This window comes from Natrix helvetica (assembly GCF_964273705.1).
Source record: "Natrix helvetica genome assembly, chromosome: Z".
In the NCBI taxonomy this organism is placed as follows: Eukaryota; Metazoa; Chordata; class Lepidosauria; order Squamata; family Natricidae; genus Natrix; species Natrix helvetica.
Window position 1 is genome coordinate 59,403,990 of NC_138554.1, and position 23,663 is coordinate 59,427,652.

Genomic DNA, 23,663 nt, shown 5'->3' on the forward strand with positions numbered 1-23,663 from the left:
CATTTTATTAGGATATAATGGTTGAGCTTATGTTTCTCCTCATGCATTGATAGACTAGATTTGGCCTATGTCTAATTTCTAGAGGGTGATAATTCTGTGCCACATGTAACATTGCAAAATGCTGTTCCACTATTTGCAGCGTCGGGATATGTACTGAATATAATAAATAAAAGTGTCTCTGCAGATTTTACTCTGCTAATCATTGCCGCCTATAGGAGGAGATGCTCATTTCTGTTTTAAGGCCATTGAGTCAATGCTGTCCGAAGATATTTCACATGGTCATAATGTCACAGAGTGCTGTTAACTTCAACCAAAGTGGTATCTATTTATCTACTCACATTTGCATGCTGTTAAACTGCCAGGCTGGTAGGAGCTGGGGCAAAGATCAGAGCTCATCCCATTACGTGGCACTCAGGTCTTGAACGTGAGCTTCCAGCTTTCAAGCCAACAAATCAGCTGAGCCATTGTGCCACTCCTGAACTGAATATGGCACTAGTTAAATGCATTGATTTTATCCCTGCCCCCTTGTTCCTTTTTAACTTTAACAGAACCCACCCAGTTCTGGATACTTTCCTATATTTTAGCCTAAAGCTGGACATAAGGGCTTGGCACTTTTAATTCATTTTAATTTAATACAGGTAATCCTTCACTTAAAAACACAATTGGACCTGGAATTTCTATCATCGTGACTACAAGTAGAGTTGCACCAAGTTTTAACTTTGTAAACAATCATTTAGTAAATCACCCTGGTCATTAAGGAAATCCCAATGGCATTTTTTTGCTTGAAATCAGCAAAAGAAGATCACAAATTGCAATTGTGTCTGCAGGATGTTGCAACCAGTTTCAAATACGGGTCGGTTGCCAAGGGCCTGAATAGCAATTATATGTCCACAAGAATGGTGCAATGGTTTAAGTGTGAGTATAGAGTAAGTAACATTCTGAGGCAGTTGTACTCTCATTAAACAAATCATTGTGAGTTGAGGACTGTCTGGGTATATTTTCTTAAATAGGATCTATTGTTTCTACTGCTTTTATTGTCCTAGTTGCACTTGCTAATGAAGATTTATGGGGGGGGGGGGAGAAAATAAAGAGGCAATGTTTTCTAAAATGTGTTGCAAACCTTTTGAATTTCCTTTGCAAAATAAGATTTTTCTGTAATGTTTCAGGAAGAGCATTTTCAATGACTCACAGTATGGTGAAATCACCTGTCTCCAATGGTACATTTAATTTTGATGGCCACATGAAGAGTGACATCCATGTGTACCACACTGTGCACAAAGACTCAGGATTGTACAAAGACTTACTGCACAAAATACACCTAGATAGAGGGAATGAAGATAGGCCTTCGCAAGAAAATAACTACAAGTTACTACGGCGCAATAATAGCTACACTTGTTACACAGCTGCCATATGTGGGATGCCTGTGCATTCTTCCTTCAAGGCTGCTGATGTGTCAACCCCAGAAGACAGTGAAAAGCTAGTTACAGACACAGTATCTTATTCCAAAAAGAGGGTTCGCTATGACAGCTACTCCAGCTATTGCAATGCTGTAGCTGAAGCCGAAATTGAAGCAGACGAAGGTGGTGTAGAGATGAAATTGGCATCAGAGTTAGTAGATCCTAATAATCCCAATGAAGATACTGCAGAAGAAGAAAGAGATGAACGGGACTCTTCACAGGTGCATCTGCTTTTTCACTTCCTCCAAATCCTGACAGCTTGCTTTGGCTCTTTTGCTCATGGAGGTAATGATGTCAGGTAAGTAATAATGCCTACATGTTTGTTGTACTATAGCAACTTATGAGTGTTGTGATTGATTCCAGTTGTTGAGAGTTCTTATATCATTATGGTCTTCTGCACTGCTTCTCAACAATTTTAAACATTTAAGATGCTTCTTAAAAATGGTTTTATCTATAACTTTATGTCAACTTTAACCTATTTCTTGCCATAGTTTCTACTCATTTGCATGAAAAAAACCACAGATAAACAAGGATCTCACCCCTACTGTGAATAAACCAAGGAATGGTTGCTCAAGTAAAAATAAAAAAACCAGCACAAGCATATAAACTTACTAAGCCAATACAGTCATCAGAACTCTCATAACAAAAAGAAACTCTCATCTCTTACTTTGTGTGTTTGTTCTTCTACATAGAGGCCAATTGTTGCTAATAATTCAAAAATACTCTCTGCTTTCTGCAAATATTTTTAGAAGGAAAATTAGAATTAGTGATTATAAAACCCAGCTAGGTTATAAAAGGAAAACGATACCATTTAATCCCTTGTAACTGTCCATAAGATTATGTATGATTGATTAGAATAGCAGCTCATTCCAGGAAGAATGGAAAGCAGATGGTTATTATCAGATATCCTGGCTTGAAGATGTTGGTGAGCTATAATATTCAAGTGTTAACCTTGTGGGTGTTTTATAGTTTCTGCTTCTTTATTATTTCCTCTCCTTCTTTATATATAATAGCAATTCCCAAATTATATTCTGTGAGTACTTACTGGAGTTTCTGCAACAACAAATTGTCAATGGCAGATAAACAGCTTGAGAGAGACCTTCAGTGCTATTATGGAAACATCCATGCATTTACAAGACAGGATCATGCTGTTTTTTGCAGGGAAAAGGGTGGGGGGAGAGAGAACAATCATATTCAACAGTTCTCCCTTAACATAAAACATTGCAATATTGCCATAATAGTTTATTTAAAAGATTGCCAGAATGGAACACTATTCATACGTAGAAAATGGAATATATGGAAATCCTGTTGACAGGTAATTACCAATTTTACATTGGCTATTGAATGTATTACAAGCACAATATAATATTCTTGTGACCTGTTTGCAGTTGCATGTAGTTTAACTTTTGAGAATCACTATTATCAAAAAGAATGTTTTTCTATTTAGCAACTTTTACAATCTTTTGATCCTGTTTTTGTTTTCTGGGAGGGGAGGAGAGATAATCCTTTGTTTATACCTTTACATTATGGAGGTCTTGTAAGGAATGTTTATCTTTAGAAGGGCATTTTCCTCTAAAATATGTAATTTTTCATATAAATGTTTTCATTCACTCCTAATTGACAAATACTGTGCATTAATATGTTAGGGAGAAGCTCTGATTTAGTAGAATATGAATAGGACCATAACTAAACGTTATATCCAAGGTTATTCAGAATCTGGATCCATGGGGCACATTCACACTTACATTAGGCTCTACCAGATGCTGGGACTCATGTGCTGAAAATTCTTCAAAGCTGTTGAAACTAATAGCTAAATGGTTACTGTCCCATTTTTTAAAATATAAAACCTATTAACACTAATGTGTCTTTAGATAAATCATGCAGATTTATGTGTAATTGATTAGAAAAGATAGAAAGAAATTACAGTACATTAATGTTTATATCAATGTAATTGGCCTAATTTATATCTGGTGGGTTTTTTAAAAAGAAAAAAAAACCTATAAAAGCAAAGTACCTGGGACAAATATTACTTCAGTATACATTCACTGGGAACCCTGCTTGCTTAACTACTAGTAGAATAGGAGGCATCTTTACCGAGTTGTTCCCATTTCTAATGATGTAAAATCCTCTTCACTTACTGAAGGATATTGCTGTTGAATATCTAAATTTCCACATTATGTCAAAAACAAAGGGAGATTTGCTAGTCAAAAAATTTCAGCATCCTAATTTGAGTCCCAGATATCTTTATTAGACTGACTGAATATCAAGAAAGGTAAAATTGACCTAAGGAAAGAGGGGAACGAAAAAGAAGTACTGTATTTTTCGGAGTATAAGACACACCAACATTTTGAAGAGGCAATTTTTTTTAAAAAAGTAGATAGGTAGATAGAGGGATAGAGAGGGAGAGAAAGAGAGAAATGCAATAGGTAGGTAGGGACAGAGAGAGAATAGTTAGGTAGGTAGATCGGTAGGTAGATAAAGGGGGGGGGAGAAATACAGTAGGTAGGTAGGGAGAGATAGAGAGAGTGTGTGTTTGTAGGTAGGTAGGTAGAGGGATAGAGAGAGAGAAATGGAAAGAGATAGAGAGAAATACAATAGATACGTAGGGAGAGAGAGAGAGTAGGTAGGTAGGTAGGTAGGTAGGTAGGTAGGTAGGTAGGTAGGTAGGTAGGTAGAGGGAGAGAGAGAGAGAAAAAAATACAGTAGATAGGTAGGGAGAGAGAGGGAGCGAGTAGGAGGTAGGTAGATGTTTCCAGGTGTATTTATCCATGTGCTGGAGAAGGAAATCACTGACAATCGGCAGCACCTAAAGACTTCCCTTCTGCTGGCACAGCACTTGATGAATCTAATTCTCATCAATCAGGTAAAGAGCTTTCCAAAAGGGGAAAAAAAGTTTTTGCACTCTGCAAACCGCCCAAAAATGGCCCGTTTTTCACAAAAATGGGCCCATTTTTTTTCTCCAAAAAAGGCATGAATAGCCTTTGGGGGGAGGCCTTGCAGAGTGCTCGTGGGGGTGGGGCAAAAATGAGCAAAAAATGGCCTGTTTTTTGTCAGAAAAATTGCATGCACAGCCTTATGGAGGCTTATAGAGTGCTGCTGGGGATCGGGGGGGGGGGGGGGCAAAAAATGACCCATTTTTGCTTTTTTCTGCCCTCCCCAGCCCCCAGGAGCTCTCTGAAAGCTTCCATAAGGGTATGCAGGGTGAAGGAGGCGGGGCTTCAGGAGGCAAAAAATGTTGTATTCAATGTATAAGACGCACCCAGATTTTCAGCCTCTTTTTTGAGGAAAAAAGGTGCATCTTATACTTTGAATAATACAGTAGTTATTGATGTAGTTTGATGAAGAATTCAATAGAATTCAAAAGCTGGCACAGTTTTGTGTCCTTGAGTGATATTAATAATATAATCAGGATTCTACAGTGTTTACAGAATTAGTAGTTTTTCTCAAGTTTTCCTAGAGGAATCACAGGAGAAACTTAAAGTATTTGGAAGCTGAATATTTTGCCTCAGCTAGTTAATGACTGCATCTACAATTATTGTTTTTTCCCCCTTTCTGATCAGAAACTGGGTTAAAACATACCTCCCACCCCCAATACTACTAGGAAACAGATAAGAATTATACAATGTGTTCTCAATTTATATTGTATCTCTTTGTGAAGTTTAAGGATGAGGATAATGATAAGTAATACATGCTGAAAACAGAATAAAAGGTAATGCAGAAATAAATGGCTTGGAGCCTATTATGTCATGATATCTATCAGGTTCCCCAACTTGCCTGCCTTTATTATTCTGCAGATTTCTATAATAAAAATTAAGCAAAAATCTAGGTGTGTTATTTCCAAAATATCTCTCTTCCTTTTTTAAAAAAACATTTTTATTTGTTTTTGAACAAGGACAAACAAACATTAAAAAACCCATCTTCCATTACAAATTGTAAAAAGTGTGTCACTTGGTTACAGTATTTCCATGCATCTATTCCATAGTCACCACCTGCTTTTCATATCAAGTCTCTTTTCCTAATGTAGATACAATTGATACAATTGGAAAATAAAGCAGTTTATGACTGCAAGCCAGTTTTCAACACCTGATACTGTTTATCTTCTATATCAATATTTTTATTGATTAGGGAATAACACAATGCAAATAGTTCCAGACAGGAACTAGAAATTATCTAACTGATGATGTAAGATAGAAAAATGCTTATGTATATTTTTTACATTTATAGACTGCCAAACCCCTAAGGACTTTTGGTGGTATGCAAATATATGTTAGAACGATATGCAGTAAATAAATAATAATAATATACTACCAATAAACTAATGAAAAACTCCTAATAAAGTTGAATCAACCAAACCAAGATGAAGTCAAGACCAATATACTCCATGGAAGAGCTTTGATTTGAGCAGTTTCTGGAAGCCAGTTAGGTTAAGAACCAACTGAATGTCTTTGGAAGATCCTTCCAAAGAAACATTAAAAAGAGCATTGATGAGTTTTAGCTCCTCTCACATTCTTAAAGTAAAGCACTGCTAATATGTTTTTGTGGTAAACTGAACTAGTTGGGCAAATTCCAACTGCAGTTTTACATTTGTGAGTTTATTACATTTCCTGCATAAGCGTGAGAATAAAAAGTTGCTGAAACTGAATAAAACATTGCTGTGATAGTGTGAGTGAGTAAGTAATGGTTAAGGTATTGGATTAAGAGTCGGGAGATAATTATTCTGATTCACCCTCAGCCACAGAAGTTCACAGATGATTTTGAAGTAGTCATTCTTTTTCAGCTCAAATTACTTCACATATTGGTTGTTTGAAGATAAATAGGACAGGAAACACTATGCTGTCTTGAACTCCTGAATGAAATCCAGGATATAAATATAATAAATAGATAGGTTCTCTTTTTCCATTGTTAAGTATATGAAAAACAATCAACCTGAACAAGTCTCTATTCTCCTGCTCTTGTCCCACACTTTCATTTCTCTGCTGTTGTTGGAAAATATATTTTCTGTAGTGAACATATATATTTATTAGCATTATGCAAAGTGGTTTAAAATTGAAACGTTTAAAGCATGAAATACTCTATTTAGAATTTTAAACACTGTCATCTCATTTCAGATTTGTTTCAAATTTATTGTAAATTGTATTGTTTTGAAAATTATTCAATTTATTTGTCCAGCGACAAGTTATTCAACATTGTTCAGAAATGCTGTATGTTAATAATAGTAAAGTAACAGAGCATTATTCTGCTTCACATCTTCTTTCCCTTATCTCGTCTTAATCATGGGTCATAAACCTAATGAAATAATAATTCGGCTTTTGAATTATCACAATTTTAAGTAGGTATTATTGCACAACCGGTCTCAGAAAAAATGAGCAGGACTTGTATGTTTTGTCACATCAAGATGGTAGATGGTTGTTTTATCAATTAAAACAACCACAATTTTTCCAGACTTGCACAAAGTCCTACTGCTTATCAAATAGCAGAAAAATGTTATGTATGAAGTCCAATGTCTTCTAAGTCATTTGTCAGATTGAAAGAGTCCTAATATCTGGCACTATTGTTCATAAAATTTCTAGGACTTTACTGATGTCATTGTGTATTCCAAGATACATATTGAGTCCTATATTTTATTTTCAGAGAAAACATTACCTGAGGTAGCGAGACTTGATAACATTTAGCACTTCAAACCAACTGTTGGATTTGAGCTCAGAAATGAACTTGGGGCTAATGTTGCCATACTAACTATTACATAATCAATAGTTCTGAAGTCACCTGGGCATAAATATCATAAAACCAATGATAAACAATCAGCAAAGTACTTTAATGGTTGGTCTATGTTAGGTGTAGATTTTTGTCAAGTAATATGAGATATGCACAAGAGTCATTTGGTATTCTCTAATAGCATAACAGCACAGCCACTGTGCTCAAGGAAGCAAGAAATTAAGAACATTGAAGGAGATTGACTGAGAAGACAGCACAAGGCTAATGCTTATAGAAAAACAGCTTTTTGTAAGAAGCTAGTCTGATGTACGCTAAGATGGTCTGCAGGCTATTACAGCAAAGTATTTAGGATTTGATATTATATTTTCTTCTCTAGCAATGCTATAGGCCCTTTGGTTGCCCTCTGGCTTATATATGATCAGGGTGGTGTAATGCAAGATTCTCCTACTCCTATTTGGCTGCTACTGTATGGAGGCATTGGCATCTGTGTAGGCCTCTGGGTCTGGGGACGAAGAGTGATCCAAACAATGGGAAAAGACCTCACACCTATCACACCATCAAGGTGAGTGCCTGTTTAGTGAATAATACTTTGATAAATTTTGCTGTGACATCTTTGCCCCTAATTATTTTTGCTTTTGATCTGAGTTGAAAATCTTGTCTTTAAACTAACATAATATGCTTAAAGTGTTGGAGTTGAGCAGAAAAGTCTGACAATGTCTTGAATAGCATAGAGAAAAGGCATAAATCAAAGTAGTTTAGTTTTGCTTTCTAAAACTAAAAACTGGATCCATGATTTTTATTTGTTTTTCGTGCATACTAGAATTCTGCTGCTAACCTAATTGCTAATTAAGCCTTAATTTCTTGGAATATAGATTAGATATCAGGTACCAGAAAGCTGCTTCACTAATTTAATCTGGATGTATGCGTGTGTGTACAGTTTTCATTATCCAGCAGCTTCTTATTCTTTTAATATAACTCAATGATCAAACATTGGAGGAAAGCATTTGAAGAAGAACGGGTAAGCTTTTGGCATGTTGCAAGGTATAAGCCCAGACTGATAGATCAAGAATTATTATTTTTTTAAAAAGAGTGACTGTGAAGTGTTTTCTTATGCTTCCTGCAGTGGTTTCACTATTGAGTTGGCTTCGGCGTTCACAGTTGTGATAGCTTCCAATGTTGGACTTCCTGTCAGTACTACACACTGCAAGGTATGCCTTTGCCCTGTGACTGCAGCCAAGCTGGTCTGGATTATTTGTTTTTATTTTTTTTAACCTTGCTCAGATCAGTTTATAATGGCATGATACCACAGTAAAAAACTTAAATTGGATGTAGAAGACATTCCTCATATTTTTATAAAATACACGATATAGGAGGTTTTACTTCCCTTCTCAAACATTTAATTATCTTTCAAGGTTTTTTTACAGCTGAGCATTTTTAAACTTATTAGCATTTATTCATAACTAAATGCACAGCCATATTCAATTTTATGTAGCTATGTGTTCCTTTAAAAGGCAGCCTTTGGATTTTTGCATGCCCTGTTAATTGCTCAGATCTTGTGCAAAAACTAAAAACTTGTGCTTTTTATTTGATGCTGAGTTATTCATATGGCTATGCAATTGCACAAGAGTATTAAATAAAAATTATATCTACATTTTAAAAGTAAAAGGGAAAAAACCTCTAATAATGAGAATAGAACTAAGGCATTTTATCACCTGATACAGAAAGTGTAAAGGACTCTTGTTTGTTACTATGAATACAATAAGCTGAAACAAATCTGTATTAGGCTTTCCTTGAGTGCTGTCTCAAACCTTGTTGATAGATTTGGCTCTGAATAGCCATATTTTTTCTGTAGGTCATGCCACACATGAACTTTGATCTGTTGCATTTTTCTTTGCCAAGAGGTTCTGACACTTTATATCCTTCATCCTTCCACTTTCCTGATGAATGCATGGCATGGGATTTCCTATGTGTCACTTTTACGCTACAAAATCTCCATCTGTCTCTTTTTATTTCTTCACAGTGGATTTTGCATTGAAGTTATGTGTGCGCTAACCGTACTTGTAGCCTCAAATGTGGGTATTCCAATAAGCTCCACTCATTGCAAGGTATTGGAGTTTGCAGTGGTCATGCCAATTAAACACATTCACAATCATTTAAGAACATAAATAAATAGTAAATTCTGATTTTTCCCCATTTTGCCTTCACTATGTAATGTCTCATGACATACAATATATTACATTGCTTATAACATTAATAATCAAAATGTGGAATTTTTATTTACTTTCAAAAATGCTTTAAAAATTTGAGTTCTAAATTCTTCCAAATAATAGGAAACTGATTTTTAAAACAAATATTAGATTACACAGACCATAGTTTATTATTTTTATTGCTTATTATTTTTGCAACTTGTGAATTACATTGTAGAATTCATTTTAATAATCAATTAACAAGCAATAAATGTAACATTTTAGTATTCTTGCTTCCACAAATTTAAATTTAATGTTAGCTTTGCATTAATAGTAGTTTTCTCACAAATATTTTTTTTCATACTGGACACTTGTGGATTATAGAATGTAAAAATTAGGGAAAACAATCACAAGTGCAGTGCAGTCTAAGTCGCAACTTTTCTGTTTGAAGGCAAATGGTGATTAATTTCAAACCAATATAAGCCTAGCTGTTTGAAATTCTAGACATTGTAGCTTTTAGTAATGAACTTAACTGCTTTTCTAATATGTATTGTCATTAAAATAAATACACTAAATTTGTATAATGTATACAATTGCTTCTAAAAACCAGTATAACTGATGCCCTTTTAAAAATTTGAAGAAAAAAATAAATTCAAATACGGAAATTACAATTTTTTAGTTCAGTGTTTAAATAAAATGTGGTGCTTTTTACGTTCTGTTTGTACTACCATTCCAAGTTCTTTCCCTATAAATTCCTTGTCAACTGTCCCACTGCATTAAACAGCAAAAGAAACTCCTGGGACATTTTTTTTCTCTAAGAATATAAATTTACTGAAAAGCCATATGGGTACAGAAGTAGAAAAACCAGTTCTGAAGTTTTTGCATGCAAAACAGCATAGGAACTCCTTTTTTCCCCACTGGAGCTCTGATTGTCCATTGTCCACTAGTCAGTTGCATTTGCTTTATTTTGGAAACAGCCTGCCAGGTGATGACCTTGAGGTTTGGGTCTGTCTCATGCTTTCAGGCAGCACATTTGCATTTCAGAGTTCTCTTGTAAACCTCCCTTATATACCAATGCCTTCCATCCTCCCTCCCGTTACTGTTGTCTGGTTGCAAGCAGGGCTATGTTGAGAGTCAATTATGATATGCTGACTCTCCAGAAAGAAGATTAACCCTACAAAGAAATAAACAGGCACATTATTTCTACACTATGGCTTTTCGCACTAACACCCTATCGGGGTCAGAGGCATGGAACGTCTGAATAAGCCTAGGGGCATGGACGTTCCCTTGCCACCCACTCTGCCTCTGTCAAGGAAAACCCTTTCCATAAGACTAAATAATGCAACTTCCCCTTGTGGTATTGAGAATCAAGGGTCTCCTTGACCTTGAAGTGTTTCTCTCTGTCTACCCATATGAGGGGAGAGCCGACTTAATGGCCAGCCTCAGCAATAAGCTATGGAAGTGCTTTGGGAAATACAGTGAAATACTGGGTGAATGCACCTAGGACTTTTTAGTCACTTTCATTCCATTGTCACTAGATTTATAATCCAGATGATATGGAAAGGACCTATGTACTCAGGGCTCAGCTTCTTGCAGGGTTGGCCCAATTGCAAGAACTTTGTGGACAGGTACACATCATCTCCTATTCTAAATTCCCTCTGAAGTACTCTCTTATCAGCCTGTCTCTTTTGCACTTCCCGTGCTACTTCTAATGTTTGTGCACTACAGGCCAGATAGCTTTCAGAGTATTCATCCCCTCAGCCAATGAAGTCATCGAAGAAGATTCTTGAGGAAGCTCTGGCTTAGGCACAAATTCCACACCCATAGCACTCGAAAGGGGCAAAACCCAATACTACTAGATAGTCACCTCAGCAATATGCAAGAGCTCAATCCAATTATTTTTCTGGCAGTTCATGTAGCATCAAAGGTACTGTTCCATGACTGCATTCATACGTTCACAAGCTCCATTCATCTGAGGATGCCTAACAACCTCCAGAACTTAGGCCAAATTTTTGAGGTGAATTGCATCCCCAAATCTGAAATTGTGTGTTTTGGAATGCCATGCCAGTACACATGCTGTACAAAGAGCTTAGTCAGATCCTGAGAGGAGGGGATCTTAGGGCATGCCAAAAAGTGGCCTGCTTAGAGAATATGTCTGTAATGAGCCAGATCATAGTGCTCTCCAACAATTCCACAATAAAGTCCATAGATAAGCTTCCCCAGGAAGGCTATCCTCCCTCCATCCATGAAGCTGAGGAAACTCTGTTGCATCTTTGTTCATGGAGGTTCCAATTCTAAGATCGCTCGGACCTTCCTGGGATCCATCCCTATGCCATCTTTTAAAATCCAGTACACTAGGTAGTCTAAGCTGATCTTGTGGTAATCACACTTGGACAACTTCATGAAAAGCTGAGTCCTCCATAGCTTCTTGAGCACTGCTCTGACCAATTTCATATGCTTTTCCTTGGTTTTTTGTATATCAATAAATTGTTCAGATACACCAAGACCACCTTGTACAAATACTTATGTAGGACTTCATCTATTAGCTGCAGGAACACCCCTGGGGCCCCACTATAGCACAAACATAACTGGTAGCAACCCTGAAGGCAGTTGAACTCTGTTTTCCATTTGTCCCCCTCCTTAATTTTCATTCTGTAGTATGCGTTCCTCAAGTCCAACTTCATGAGTAACTTTCCCTTTGCAAGCAGGCCCAACAGGTCATTCATTAGAGGGAGTGGGTACGTATTCACCACGCATATACAGTTTAGCCCTCTATAATTGGCCAACAGCCTAAAGCAGGGGTGTCAAACTTGTGGCCCACAGGCCGGATGTGTCATGCACGAGCTACGCCCACCTCCAGTTTAGCGAAGGGGGAGAAAGTTGTGGTTCGTCACATGACAACAACGTGATGCCGCGGGTTTGACACCTCTGGCCTAATCCATCTTTGTTTTCTTTGAAAAGCTTGGGCTGCTATCCTTGACTTATCCAGTTGAATGAAGCTCCTGGCTAATTTTTTCTCTATCAATGTGCAGACCTCCTCCATCTCCCTAGGTGTATATAGTTTGCCTTTGACAGTTTAGCCTCGGGCACCACCTCAATCACACAGTCTCTGGAGCAGAAGTGTGTTTGATACCTTTGCCAAAGACCTCTGCCAGGTTGCAATATTCCTTGAGAATCAACAGCTCTAAGGTGAGACTTTCCTTTAGTTTATTGGCAGATTTATTGGCAGGTTCCACTTTCACTTTCTTAGCTGTAGGTGGCTTAGCACTTTCCTTAACTCTTGCTGGTTTTCTTCACATCTGCCACTTGTTTCTATCCCAATTGACAGATGGACTCCCATTTTTTCCACTGGCTCAGGACCTTGGCCTCTGTCATCTCCGGAGCCATGATAAATTGAATAGTCTCTCTGTAAGTCCCAGTTTTTAGCTTCACAAACTCAGTTAAGAAAGTTGCTGGCACTCACCTGTTACAGAACTGTTTAGCTGAGAAAATGCTATGGGCTTCCTTAGCTTTCTTAGCCCCATTCCTAAATTCTCTACCACTTGGTATCTGGTGCACCCCGAGTCCAGCAAGGCCATAAGGACCTACTTTATTCCCAAGGACACTGAAATCTCAGACTTGAGACAAGAAATGGGCTAGGTGCCTCGGGCACCCATCAAAGAGGACCACCAAGGGGGTTGGCTGCTGTTTCTCCGCAATAGGTGGAATGCAACCTGCCACTATTGGTACCAGTGCTGGAATCCCAGATGCAACCACAAGGCTAGAGCCCTGACTACAGCCCTGGTCCTGACCACAGCAGCGCTATTGGTGCAACAGTGGCGACAGCGTGGTGAAGGCCATTTGCACTGGCATTCTGACTGCAGGTGCAGCTGCTTGTGTTGCTGGCTGAAGGAGAGGAGAGGGAATTGCCAGGGCCACCAGGGTTTCCACTATCCCTTTGCCAGTAGCAGAAGCGGCTCCTGGTGTTGCTGCAGCACGAATTTCCATCCCTGTGAATTTCTCTTTCAGATGCTCCATTGATGGGCTGTAACTGGCATTTGGGATGTTCCACTTAGGAGGTTCATCCTATTTGGCTAGCCACTTTGCTCTCCATCTTCTACGTCAGACCATAATTCTGGCAGGGAGAAGGGGGTCTTTGGCCTTTGCTGCCTTGTCCATATTTGTCATCCACTGATCTTCAGTGCCTGGTACGGGGCATCTCTCTCTCACTCTTTCCTGGCTGCAGGTGATTGCTCAGACTTCTTGGGTTTTGGTTTAGGGCATGTGCAAGCGGCCTGTGCTCTTGCTCCAGCCTGAGATAGCAACCTCTGATACCCAAGCCAGAATCACTTCCTGGCTTCTTTTTTTCTTCCATTTCTTTGACCATAGCCAACATCTCAAGGATGACCTGGTGGAATCCAGGTAGGCCATTACCCTGAGAACTAGCTTAATGTCAACTGTCCCACTGCATTAAACAGCAAAAAAAAAAAAAGACCCTCCCAGAACCTTTTTTCTCCATAACTTTAATTAAAAACCTTATGGGTACAGAAGTAGAAAAGCCAGTTCTGGTGCATAAACAACATCAGAAAACCTTTTTCTTCCCCCCCCCCCCCTGAATTTCCCAATCAGTTGCACTGTTTTTATTTTGCAAATAAACTGTCTGCCTCGGATGATCCCAGGCAATAACCTTGGGGTTTGAGTCTGTCTCACACTTCCAGGGAACTTGTATTCTCTTACATCCCAAAGTTTTCCCTATCCCCTCCCATTACTGTGGTCTGATTGTGAGCAGGGATATGTAACGAGTCAACCACAAAAGCCAGGCCAGAACTTCAGACACATCTGTTCATTTTTGTATGCCCCATTCTTCCTAGTCTTTTTCTTAATTTTGTTGAAAAGAAGAAAAAAGCTAGCAAAAAAGTGATGGAGATATTACTAGTGAGTCTGATCAGTGGAAGATAAACCTAAAAAAATGAGCAAGGGCTGAAGACAGTATAAAACATCTAGGTCGGGTGTCTGCAACTTGTGGCTCCAGAGCCACATGCAGCTCTTTGGGCCCTCTGCTGTGCCTCCAGGTTGGGTGATCCCACCACTAGCTGGCCCCATCCCTCCCCTCCCAGTCACTCCTTGCCTGGCCTGAGAAGGTAAGGGAAACGGTGGGTGATGGAGAAGCGGTCGGGGCTGATTCTCCAGTGCCTCACTCTTGCTGGAGCTTCTTCTGGCCCTTGTTGGTGCTGGGTGTTCCTCAGTTGCTTGCAGAGACATGCAACCTGCTCTCCGCCCCAAGATACTGTCCCAACCAGGCCGCAACCAATGCCGGCCTTGCCAACATGAGGGCTGGCGGGTGGAAATGGGATCTGGGAGGGGATGACGGAAAGGATGATGGGCCTGCAGCATCCAGCCATGGCTTTAAAACTTGCATGGGGGACTTTGGCTGCCTGGAGGAGGAGGACCCTCCTCCTCCCTCTCCTTTTCCTCTCACAACCACAGCTGGCCAGAGAGAGACATAGCAAGACACAGAGAGAAAAAGAGATACACAGAGGAGGGGAGAGAGAGAGAGAGACATAGAGACACACAGAGAGGGGGAGAGAGAGAGACACACACACAGAGAGATACAGAGAGAGGGGAGATTGAAGGGGACAGAGAGAGACGGAGAGAGAGAGACAGAGAAAGGGAGGAGGGAGAGAGAGATATGTCAAAAGGGTTTTGTGGTTCCAGGGTTTTTTTTAACAACCTGTTCACTGCCCTAATGACTAGTGGGGGGGGGGCATGTGATTGGATGTGAGTGAGTGATGTCGAGTTAGTCACTCCCACTCAGGTTTTGTGGCTCCCGGTGTTTTCTAGGGGAAACAGGTCCAAATGGCTCTTTGAATGTTTAGGGTTGCCGACCCCTGATCTAGGTAATAGTACTGATTATTTGATACAGTAGGATGACATGTAGATGTTGTTTATACTCCAGTATGAAATGCATTGAAACAATTGAGTTAGTTACTGCAATTAGCAGTCACATGGCTGCAGATTTCAGGTCCAGTTAAAAAACAACTGAACACTATTCATGCCCTTGTAACAGAAATAAAAGAACTTGGGGGCAAGATTTGGGATTATAGAAGATTTAATAACTATTCTCCCATTTAATATGCAATAGTTGGATCAGTTATCAGTTGAATTTTAGTTATGGGCACTATCATCTGTCATTCTTGAATGCTGATGATTGTGTCCTCCAATACTTGAATAGGTTTCTGCTGTCCCTGGCACCTGCTCAGTGCTGCTAAAAGTGTGCTACAGCTACACTGCCAATGTATATTACATGATCTAAAGAAGCCCATGAGCCCAAAATTCATTCTTGTGCATATAAGAAGAGTGTAACCATATTTTTTCCCCTTTGAAATAAGTGCTGATGCTTCATAGAATGTCATTCTAGGTGGTGTCCTAATCTTTGCTGTTAAGCATTCAACTGACAATTAAGAGGGATTGAAAAGTCATAGAATCCAGATAAAAATGAGTAGAAACAATTTATTAGTTTGCATACATATTTGTTCTAAGGCTTTGCAGTGTTTTGGATTTGATTCCCAAAATTACTTCAGAGCACTTAATGTACCACGTTTACAATCTTTTAAAACAGCCAAACTTTTCTGGGGTTACAAAACAGATTCTTGGAATTTATTTGTTTGTTTGTTTGCAATCCATTTCCAAAATAATGTTGTCAGAATTGATTGATCAGAAATGGTCATTTGACTAGCTTTTAAGATACATTAAGTGGATTATGCTGTTGTCAATAATTGGAAAGAATTTATTGAACTTGCTCCATGTAAAAATGAATAAGAAATTAAAATGTGAACAATCTTTTTGAGCCTTTTAACTTTGGGCATCAGCTGACTGGCATTTATTTATAAACTGGGGTCCATAAATATGGTTGTTTAATGGTCACAGCACATTAACCTTTCTGACTATCTTGAGAAAGTGAAGGGTTGGGATGTCATTTATACTTAGCATTAAAATGTAACTTATTAAAGTGAAGGTTTTTTTTTTTTTTTGCATCACACATTAGACATACTTGTTGGTGGTTACTAACCCATCCCTTTCCACAAATTGCTGGTTTGTGCTATGTAACTCACAAGGTAATGTGCTAGTGGTAATCAATAAAGAATTCCTGACTATTTAAACAAGCAAAATTTATTGACCCGCAGTCATATCTATCTATCTATCTATCTATCTATCAATCTATCTATCTATCTATCTATCTATCTATCTATCTATCTATCTATCTATCTATCTATCTATCGTCATATATATATTTAAACATATTAAGATATATTTAATTCTAACTTTTTTCTCAAATTTTCAAGGTTGGTTCTGTGGTATCTGTTGGTTGGATACGATCCAAGAAGGCTGTTGACTGGCATCTCTTCCGCAATATCTTTCTAGCTTGGTTTGTGACTGTTCCTGTAGCTGGCTTATTCAGTGCTGGCATTATGGCAATCTTAATGTATGGAATATTACCATATGTCTGATACTTCACTGTTCTTTCCAGAAAAAAGGGAGTATCTCTTTTAAGTCTCATCCTCAGAATGCAGAACTCCCTGATCAACCATACAGTAAGAGATAGTCTGCAAGTCATTTATCCTCAGTATCTAACATCTACTGTACATACTATGAGTATCTTTGGTGCCATTCTTCTGTACAATGTGTGTGTGTGTGTCTGTGTGTGTATATAGACACGCACCCATATACCTACATGCTTGTAGTTGATAATACTACCTTAAGTTATAAGTGAGATGAAAATAATTGCCTAGAACTTAATCTCTAGTAAAACCTGTATATAATGTATCATTTAGTGGTGATTTTTAAAACCCATTAAGAAGCTGGGACATTTGTCAACATAATAATATATGATGAAGCAAAATGTAAACTGAGTAAGATTCTTTTTTGAAAAAAGTTTAATGATACTGAAATAAAATAGTACCGAAGTACATTGGTAAAATGTGGTTCATATCATATTGTTGTGTATAATACTGTATGCACATTGATTTTATAAATACTTTGAAATGTAGCTTTTTAATGTTGCATTTCCCTTAAATATTTTGGATAAGAAAGTTTAGACAGTACCAAAGAAGGGGAATAGCTTGACAGTATTATACTGTTTGTCAGTATGTGTATTTGCTATTGCTCTCCTTCCCTAAATATTTTAATTAGCATTCTTTTCTACTCATCAAACACCAGCAATGCCAAGATAATATTAATATTTCCTGTAAGTAGGAAAGCATATTGTTGCAGTTATCTACTACCCATTGCATTTATTTTTTTAGAAATCCAACTCTGCTTTTATATATGATGAGTTCAAATTTCTTTTAAAACATGTTTGCCATCACTTGTATGTGATTCTCATTCTGGTTCATTACTATCAATCTAATGAACAAGTTCAGGAAAAGAAAGATGAAACTGAAATCCTGTCTTGTTTCTATGATTGCATCCAGTAAATCTCATCCATATAGTGGAATTGTGCAATACTGGCAGTGTGCACATTAGTTGTGACATTTCAGTATCTAAAGAAAAAGGGAAGTACTCAAGTAAGAGGTGTTTGGCTGTTAAAACTGGCACTGTGGAGAGTTTTATTATCAATACTAGCTCCAAGAAGCATTTGGAAGGATTAGTTCTGATACTAACAGTTGGTGAAGTGAAAAATTCTGCAGCGTCATTTTGTCCTTTGATAACATCTCAATGTAGCAGTCAGGCCAAACTAGGAGAGTCCACCCTATAGTTGCATGTATCTATATTGCTCCAGATTAGTGGTGACATGGAAACATCCACAGCATGTTATTCATCAGAACACAGGATGTCAACGAAGAGTGGGAAAGATTGATAATGCTGCAGTTCCCGCATTGCTAAGATAATTTAACAGGTTGTATAAGAAATCAGTTTTTACTTTTTGAGGAATTATCTTAGTTTGCCAGTCTTGTGTGTTTTATAAAATGAATATATTAGTAGATAAATCTATCAAAAAAGCTGCAAATTGATGTAATTAATTTATGCATCTAATAAGGCGTTTTCCAAGTAGCAATTAAGAGACAATATTTGGTGTCCTTTTATTGCTATGGAATTCTGAAGCATTAGCATTTGAGAAGTTCTCTGGCATTAATCACTTTGTTGTACAACTCTTGTGTTTTTTTTTCCAGAAGACTGTTCTGTTGTTTAAAACTTATTGCTGTAGTTGTATTTACTGGAAAGGATTTGAGGAAGCTTTTCTTGAAGAATGTTGGAAGCCCAGAACTGTTGAAATGCTGCTAAAATTTTGATATATGAGCTTTCTTGGTACTCCATTGTCATCCTTTTTCATTGGTCATTCACTCTAAATTTATAATAAAAGAATAAATTGCCTTCAGACTACTTATTAAGCCTTTTTTATTCTCACTGCTCTATAAGATTTTTGATTGATACCAATTCATTTAAAGACACTTGTTTAGCACAAACTTTTCCTTCTCATTTTGCATTTGTTATAATCCTTTTATTTATGCTCCCTCTATGTAAGCTTGTTCAGTGTTTTGTAACAATGGAGGTGTGCACACACATTCACTTACATACTAAGTGACAAAATCTAAATAAAGCCCAGCTCTGTACAGCGCAAACAGAAGCTTCTATTTATTGCACTTGGGACTGTTTGTTCCAGGATCCAGTTCCCATTGGAATTATTAAAGCCTTCTTCCTGCTAAAAATGTTTCATACATAACAATACAAAAGTGTATGTTCCTAAGATTGAAGAAAAATTAAGATGTTTGCATATTGCTATCATAATACTTGGGAAAAGGAAAACGTGGGAGGAAAAAAAACTTTTCAGAAAATTTGGGAGGAAAAAAAATCACATTTTCCTTTCAAGGCAATGCCATTATAATGCTTAGGTTTTCAAGTGTTTAATAATATTGATACCACAAATCTCTGAACTTGAATGTACAATTTGTGATTCAAGTTACTAATGGCATAATCTGCATGTTAACAAGTACTTTTGTTAACCTTAATCAAGTTTTTCTATTGCAGTTGCAAAGTAGTGTCCATTTAGGGGAAAAAAAACCTCAAAGGTTTTTGAACCTCAAAGAATAGAAATAAAAATGATAGGGTATCCTTTTAAAATTCTAACCTAAGTGCCTTTGATAAGAAGCTGCCAAAGCAGGAGTCACAGTGCATTTTAAGTTTAATAAAGATTCTTAGCTGAATTGATTACAGTTTTTTCAAAAACACTATTATACCTTCAGAATTTGTTTTTAAATTCTGGATTAAATAAATCTTGGCTGATTTTCAGCCTTATGAATTAAAACAATTATCAATCTATAATTGACCTGCATAAATTCAACTGATATTCCCATGTAATATTAGTGAAGGAAAACAGTGTTCCCTTTCTAAATATCCTGTTGATAAAGAAGAAATTGAAGTTTTTGTCTGCATAACCCCCTCAATTTTATTTTTATCCCCCTCCCCCCATAATTATATACTCATAACTGCCAGGAGCCTTGTGCATGCTAAGACTTTATTTTCTTGCACACACACACACACACACACACACACCCCACACACATTTCTTCATCCTGATTTCTGAAACATTCTGTACATCCTGTGGGGTTGCAGCTTGTCAGGTCATTAAAAAATATGCACACACATCTGTTCATTAAGCATGAGGAAACCACTTATTTTTATTTTTAAAGTGATCGGCATTTGTCTACATAATATGACAATTATGTATTTATATTCTATGCCATCAAGTCTGTATAGATTCTTAGCAATCACATGTAGGTAGTCCTTGATTTATGACTAATTGTGTGCTGAATTATAATTGCAAGTTGTGATAGTTATTAAAAGGGGTCATCAAGAGACCATTAAGTGGGTCATTAAGTTAACATTGTTCACTAAGGGGCCAGTTTTCACCACAAGTCTTATAACGTCATGTCACTACAGGATGCTACAACTTGCAGTGAAAGCAAGTAGTTGTCCAGCACCCCAAATGCAGTCACATAACTGAATATATTATAAATTTGATCTCTGGTTATGAACTGGGTACCATTAGTAATACATCCAATCATATACTACAGTAGTATTTCTCTTTAGCCTCCATGGAATTATGAAATAATGTTATTCTTGTATTTATACTTGATGGGTGTTGTCACTATCCTAACAATATGTGTCACGTGACTCAGCAGGTAATAGCATATTTACTGAGTAAATAAAGAGAAGCCTTTCACCTTCAGGTCTGTTTATTAACTTGGACCCAGATTTAATCCTGTGCCAGGCTTCCAGCTCTAGGTTTTTCAAATGATCCCGTCTATTTGTGGAAATATTTTCCCAACTTTCTGCTAAGTATGCAAGGCAAGTGATTTATCCAACATTGTTAGTTTTGTTTTAACTATACATATTGTCTGCTTTTCTCCATCTATACAAAATAGTTCAGGCAATACACATTTAAAGAAAAATCACTCAAGATTGAAAAATTACAAATGAAACACCCATCAGTTTTAAAAAAGAGTCCAGATTAAACAGTCATTTTTTTAAAAATGAGCCATTAGGGTCAAAGACATAGCAGGCTTTTCCAAGCAGAATGCTCTTGAATTAGCATAGTTGTTGCCACTTATTTCTTGTGGACAAGGACAAATGAATCTGGGTCTACATAGCTTGAATAAAAACCAAATGCTTCCTTCCAACTTTTGCAATTATCCGCTTGGAAATTTACAAAACACAAGCTGAGGGCAAAGTGAAAATCAAACAGGCTGATCATATTCCATTTTTCTATGATGTTGCAAGAGGGAGTTCCAAGAATGATAAAGGTTCAACATAACATAAGATAAACAACTAGCTGCAGATGTCCTCGTCAGTAAAGAGAATTGCCTCCTGGCAAGTTAATGTTAATAGGTGTGAGGGCAAGAAACAGAAAATCTCCACCCAAATGTGCAGAGAGATGTATTGGTTTCCAGTTGAAAAGAGTTCACTTGCTGAAGTCCTTGTATGCTGACCCCTTTCATTTCAATAAATTTTGCTAGAGACAACTTTGTAAAAATTGTGTTGGAAAAAGTACTTTTCAATTCAGGTAACTGAAAGAACAGGACACAATGTGAGAACTCTAATATTAGACAATACTTTATATACACATCTCTCACTTGATTAGTGTACATAGACTGAAACTAATGTGTGAACTGACTACATTGAAAAATCCAACACCCAAGGTTCATTTAGTAATAGCCTTTTCAGCTTGTAGATGTTGGTCATCAGGTGCTGAAGTTTGTGTACTCTTGAATATTCAATATTTCTGCATAAATATGATCTAAAATATAAGTACTCAAAAGAATAAAGGTTACCCAATTAAATGAGTCAAAACCAGACTTTTTTTACTGAGGAAAATAATCCAAAGCTATATATTTGCATATGGCAATGACTGGATTTGCATTGTGAACAATTTAGTAATGTTAGTTGGTTGTTGCAATGCATTGTAATTGACTTACTGCTTTACATAAGTTAAAGAAGCAGTCTCTACCTTCAAACATCTAAGTCTCAAGCAGTTTTCTTTCTTCCTGAGTTTCAAACAAGATAACTGCTGTCCGTGATGTCATGCTCTATTACAGTACTAAGTTTCCCTCTCCAAAATTAAGAGGAAAAGCTAGTGTGTTTGAAGGTAGAGAAATGGCAAGAAAACACAAACTGATTAAAAGCAATCATGAAGTTCAACAACCAATATAAACTCAAGCCTTTATTATGGAAAGAAATATGCATTTAAACTGTGTACAAACAGTTGAAGTTGCAGAACTTATAGCAGGCATTTTAAAAAATAGTTAATATTGGAGCCTGAAATTTAATGAAAAATTGTTATACGTACTTCTCTGTTCCCTGGGAAGATGCTTTCTATCCTAAAGTCAATAGAATTGAGCCTTTATTTTTCTATTTCAAATGTGATGTTGATGTTATCTATAAGCAAACACTTTTTTTCTTAATCATATGAAAAATGTATTGCAAAACAAATACAAATGTTCTGACAATTTGAACTTTTCATATACAGCTTGGTAAAAGGAAACATTTTTGTAACATTCTCAAACTTTAACAAAAAGAGCAATTCATATTTAAATAAATAAACCCTTACATATTATTTTACAATGAGGTGAGCTATATAATCAGTGTAATTCAGTTCTCAAAGCTAACATCACCACTCATGGGCATCATCTGGTTATCATTATCTGTGATCGAGAATATTAGACTGATTACTGTAAATCTCTGTTTTTTAAACTTGGCAATTTTAAGATATGTGAGGAATTCTGGGAGTTGAAAACCACATACCTTGAAAGCTGCCAAGTTTGAAAAACATTGCTTTAGACAGATTTGTACCTGTTTTCTTGTGTATGATTCAGTCTACAAGCTCATGTTGTCCAGCTGCAGAAACAGATAATTATAGCCTGAATGGACTTTTAACCTCTTGCCCATGTTTGGGATTTGATTAATGTGATCTGTCTTTGCACCTGGCAAAACCTTAGCTGTTTCACTGAGAGCATATAAATCATAGTTAATCTCAGTCATGGCGGGGTTTTGCTTAGATTTCAGGCTGGTTTACTGCTGTAATATGCCACACTTTTGCAGAGTGAATCAGAAATCACTGGTATTAAAGGCATAAATTCTTTTCTAAGCCACAGGAACAGTTGTCTTGTTTAAAGCAACACAGTGCTATGTAATGGTAGCTGTAGAAAGAAGGATTCTGCTCAAATAGTAGAGAAATCAATGTTTCTAAATAATGCCATAGTCATTAAACTGACAGTCTTGCAATGATGTGTAGTCCTGTAATGGGACATATACAAGAACCGTTTTGGTACATATGAAATTAATAACAAAGATCCAGTTAACTTAGAGCTTAACATTATCAAATGCCTATTCTAAAAATAAAGCAACTGTCCAGGAATTTAAATAGCACAGACATGCTCTCTGCTTATATCAACTTTATGGATTATGGAATCACAATGTTGATTGGTTTAAATGCCCTAATTTAAGTTTGAATAATTTTTAATGTCATATTTGTGTAGATTCTGTGAAATACAGAGCAATATTTGTAATGGATATAGCAGATGTTAGTTCCACAGAGAGACAAATGATTTATGAACATACTGTAGGGTATAATATGTTTACGCACAAACGTTGGAAGTGAAGGGCTAATTTTCTCTGAAGAGAAAACAAAGCAAAGTAGAATATCCAGATACAAACTGAACACTTTAAAAATAGCAAGGGGGACTGCATGATCCCTGAAGTCACATAATTGTTATCTGGGTGCTTAATGCCCAAGTTGCAATTACAATATCAAACTGCAGTCCTGTAATCG

At 37.0% G+C, this 23,663-nt stretch overlaps 1 protein-coding gene and 1 long non-coding RNA gene across 7 annotated transcripts in view; one reads left to right on the forward strand and one right to left on the reverse strand.

The window, feature by feature from the left end:
- The window catches only part of SLC20A2 (solute carrier family 20 member 2), a 76,919-nt gene extending 58,201 nt beyond the window's left edge, over window positions 1-18,718 (forward strand). For 5 of the 6 annotated variants that reach the window (XM_081933346.1, XM_081933343.1, XM_081933342.1 and 2 more), the window contains 4 exons: window positions 1,167-1,755; window positions 7,549-7,734; window positions 8,296-8,380; window positions 16,681-18,718. In XM_081933346.1, coding sequence (XP_081789472.1) covers window positions 1,167-1,755; window positions 7,549-7,734; window positions 8,296-8,380; window positions 16,681-16,845 — 1,025 coding nt within the window. In that variant the 3' untranslated portion in view covers window positions 16,846-18,718. Of the gene's footprint in view, window positions 1-1,166; window positions 1,756-7,548; window positions 7,735-8,295; window positions 8,381-9,192; window positions 9,278-16,680 lie in introns of all 6 variants that reach the window. The other variant, XM_081933347.1, reaches the window with a different exon arrangement.
- A 1,275-nt stretch (window positions 18,719-19,993) lies between these two features.
- LOC309381581 lies at window positions 19,994-22,214 on the reverse strand. The gene is made up of 2 exons (XR_014173568.1): window positions 22,182-22,214; window positions 19,994-21,402 (listed from the first exon to the last, which is right to left on the reverse strand). It is a non-coding gene; the product is annotated as an uncharacterized lncRNA (long non-coding RNA).
- Window positions 22,215-23,663: the final 1,449 nt, after the last annotated feature.